This window comes from Saccostrea cucullata, unplaced genomic scaffold (genome assembly GCF_032062105.1).
Source record: "Saccostrea cucullata isolate Sc308-1 unplaced genomic scaffold, CSIRO_AGI_Scuc_v1 ctg909, whole genome shotgun sequence".
In the NCBI taxonomy this organism is placed as follows: Eukaryota; Metazoa; Mollusca; class Bivalvia; order Ostreida; family Ostreidae; genus Saccostrea; species Saccostrea cuccullata.
In genome coordinates, this window is record NW_026928802.1 from 69,199 (window position 1) to 73,084 (window position 3,886).

Sequence of the window (3,886 nt, forward strand, 5' to 3'; positions counted from 1 at the left end):
GAAATGGTTTAGAGCTGTCTCATATTCTATGTACTTTGTCTTACACTCTTCATTAAACCATGGTTTATCTTCAGTATGTTTTGAATTAATATTTCTATTCATATTAATAGATCTATTACTCTGTATAATTTTACAGTATGGCAGAATTAAATCACATAATGTTTTACTAAAATTTTCAACACACCGATTTACTTCTTCTGTACTATCAAACGAATGAATCAGACAATCAGAAAGCAAGTCATAGTTATTATTGAGAGTAGTATTTATCTGCGTTATATTTTCTTCAACCCATTTTACTGATTTAAAACCCGTTCTACCTGATTGCTCTTGACCACAAACAACCTCACTTTCTTTATTATATGCACCACCTATATAAAAAATAATTGGTGCGTGGTCTGAAAAAACAGAAAAATCTCCCAAAGTAAAATCTACAATATTACTAGCGTTTTTACTCTTTGTTATTAGATAATCAATAGTACTCATACCATTTGCACCATAAAAAGTGATACCCCCATGTTGATCATTTTTGTGTCTTCCATTGATAATTCGCATACCAGTGGTTTTACACAAATCTATCAATTTTCTACCAAAATTATTCACTAAACTATCACTGTTGTTCCTTGTAGACTCGTTTGTATCTAAATCGTAATCAGTAAAAACTTGCATAGTATCTGTTACCGATTTATTTATCATATCGTTCCTTATAAAATCATCTAAATTACCACATCTAGCATTTAGGTCTCCTGTTAAATAAACCTTTCCCTTGCTAGCAAATCTGCAAATTGATTCTTCTAAATACTGAAAAATATCTACATCTTTTTTTTTTATAAAAAGTACTTTTTTCTGGTGGTATGTAGCAAGAAGCTATATGAATAGGCTTTTCATTTACATTTGACTCTTTTCTAATTTCTAGCCAGATAACAGTATTGCAAAAAGATTCTATAATATTAACACTAATACTGGGCACGTTTCTATAAAAAATGACAATACCTCCCCCTCTTCCACAATTTCTAGGGAAAGTGTAACAATTGTACTCATCTAAATTAATACATAATTCATCACCTGCACAGATCCAGCATTCTAAAAGAACTATGATATCATATTTATTTACAATATTTACAAACTCCTTATCTTTCAGCTTTTGTCTAATACCCTTATTTACATTCCAAACTATGAACGAAAGGTTAGAAGTGAAGTCACTGACCTCTCTACCTCTACAAAGTTGATCAGTCACATGATTGCTGCGGCCGCACTCACGATGAAGAACGTCACGCTGCTTGGATGTGGCGGCCACGCACTCCTATCTGAAACCCCTTGCAGTGCCCTGCGATGGAGCGTGGCTCTGGTTATTATTTGCATTCATATCATAATCCATAGGATCGTTCGTGTCCCAATCTTCTTCCTCTGCGTACATGTAACTATGGTTGTCCGGGTCATACTGCCGACCGTTCACAATTAACTTATCGCGCACAAGTTTGACATGCGCCCCCTCGCTACGTAGTTGGCGCATGATTGGTATGAGCTCCCGTCGACGTTTTTCCATGGTCACTGGATATTGTCTATGTACTCCAAAGGATGTTCCCCGTAGCCAACTTGATCGTTCCAATACCATTTCCAGATCCTCTTGATACAGGAAGCGAGCAACAATTGGTCGAGGTTTCCCTTTAGTGAAGCGTCCGAAGCGATGGACGTTACTGAATTCTACGTGATGCGTAACCTCCAGCTCGTTGTAAAGAAATTGACGCAGCTTTTCCTGTGTATTTTCATTCTTTCTCTCTCCTCCCAAACCACTAAAGACCGAGTTCATTTTCATGGACCTAAACTGTAAATCTGTTATTGTTTCTTGCATTTGAAGTTTATCTCGTCTTAACTGGTCCATATTTTTTGCCATGCCTTCTATCATCTTTGAATGTCTTGAAAGCTCAGTGTCAGCATTCTTGATCTTGCTTTGGCCTGTTAAAGCTGCATATTTGGAGTTCCATCTTATACATCAGAATAGTAAAGGCAATTTTAGACGGTTATATTTGGGGAGAATCCGGTCTTTTCCGCCCTCTCATTGCCAGCGAGTGCCTACCCAGTGACGCTAATTCCCCAAAATCAGCGTAATGGAGGTTCCCCGGCCGGATAAATTTTGTGCGCACACCATCGCAGATGCGGATCTTTGGCTCCAAATGTTCAAGCTGTATGGATCATTTCGGCAATGGACAGATGTAGAGATCGTTAGGGCTTTCCCACTGTTTTTAGAACACTCGGCCATTGTGTGGTATATGGGACTTAACGCGGAAGTTAAGAGTAATAGTGAACATATATTCAGTGCCTTCCTAGATCGTTACGGACCAACTTATTTTGACAAAAGCGATGCTATACATAATTATTTCCATGCAAAACAGAAACAGAATGAGTCCGTATCATCATATTTGGCTAGACTCGAAAGATACGCGCTATGGGCCGGAGAAGGAGCATACAGATGCTTGAGCGCCGCGCTTACAAATGGACTGCGACCAGAACTAAGGCAGGATTTTTATCTACAGTATCACATGTACCAAGACCAGGACAAACCAGATGCAGTGAAAGCAGCCCGACATTCTGAGGGAATTCGCCGCTTCCGAGATGACATCGAGCGTGAGAAAAAAGAGGAGATAGAAAAAGCTGTCATCAACGCCTGTTCGAATGCAATAGACAAACTACAGCTCCCAAATTCAGTCAAAGGTATGTGTGATCTAGATAAAAATAAATGGAGTAGAACTAACTTTGATTCTAAATTCCAAAATGTTCAGATGAAAACTAAACGTAACTCTGCTCAAAATGAGCAAAATCAGTATACTCAGAGTGTAGCAGCTGTGTCAGGTGTTTCAAATTCAATAAAAAACGAACGAAAAATGAGTCAAAATGAACATTTGAAATTTGTACATGATTTCTTTCGGAAGCTTACAAAAGCATCCCAAGTTCCAAATATCTCAAAACAAAACGAAACCCCCCCTACATTATCTGTAGATTCAAGCAGCACTGATAAATGCAAAGTTAGTGTAAAAATTGGGGATCAGATCTTGCCCGCTTTGGTTGATAGTGGTGCTGGTATTTCTATTCTGCGAGAGTCCTTGTATAGAAGGTCACAATTGTCAAAGCAATTTAAGATTACCAAACCACAGTTTTACATGGTCAGAGGTGTCAGTGGTTCAGTCATGAGAGTAATAGGGGCAGTGTCCCTACCAATACGCATAGGAAATCTAGACATGGTGCAAGAATTTCACTTAATTGAAGATTTAGGCATGTCAATTATTCTCGGACGAGATTTTCTGAGAGCGCAAAAAGCTAACTTAGACTTTGCTAACCAAACTTTAGTGTTGCAGGGTGGTATGACAGAGGTCTAACTCTCGGACACTCAGTCTAACGTGGATGCCTTAAGCTTAGTCAAAATCATAGCTAAGGTTACTTTGGTCCCAAGGTCACGCACAGTTATACCTGTTAAAATTAAAGATATCCCAGAAGGTCACGTGACAGGTGTTATAGAGCCTAAAGCTAGCCTAATTGGACACAACAATGTCATGGCCGCTAGGTGTCTGGTACAATCTCAGTCAAAACGTGCTTGTATTGAACTGCTTAATCCAACAAATGCAAATGTTGTTTTACCAAAGAATTGTGTTGTTGGTAATTTCTCTAGAGTTGACAATGAAATGGTGTTAGGTGAACTTCACGACTCTGCTGTTGACATAGCAGTCGCGTCAAATACAAATGAAGACAATAGTCTATACTTTCAAAATGTTGCACGCGAGCTAGGCGTAGATGTAAATAATTCTGACCTCTCTGCAGAACAGAAGAGTCAATTAATGACAATGATAGGACAAAACAGGGACGCTTTTGCTAAAGATGTTTCAGAGTTAGGTAG

General features: G+C 38.6%; 1 protein-coding gene across 1 annotated transcript; it reads right to left on the reverse strand.

Moving 5' to 3' along the window:
- Positions 1–1,300: 1,300 nt before the first annotated feature.
- Positions 1,301–1,891, reverse strand: LOC134278754 (uncharacterized). Its single transcript, XM_062761045.1, has one exon. It carries the CDS (start codon positions 1,889–1,891, stop codon positions 1,301–1,303), a length of 591 nt encoding a protein of 196 aa, XP_062617029.1.
- Between the last annotated feature and the right edge of the window lie 1,995 nt (positions 1,892–3,886).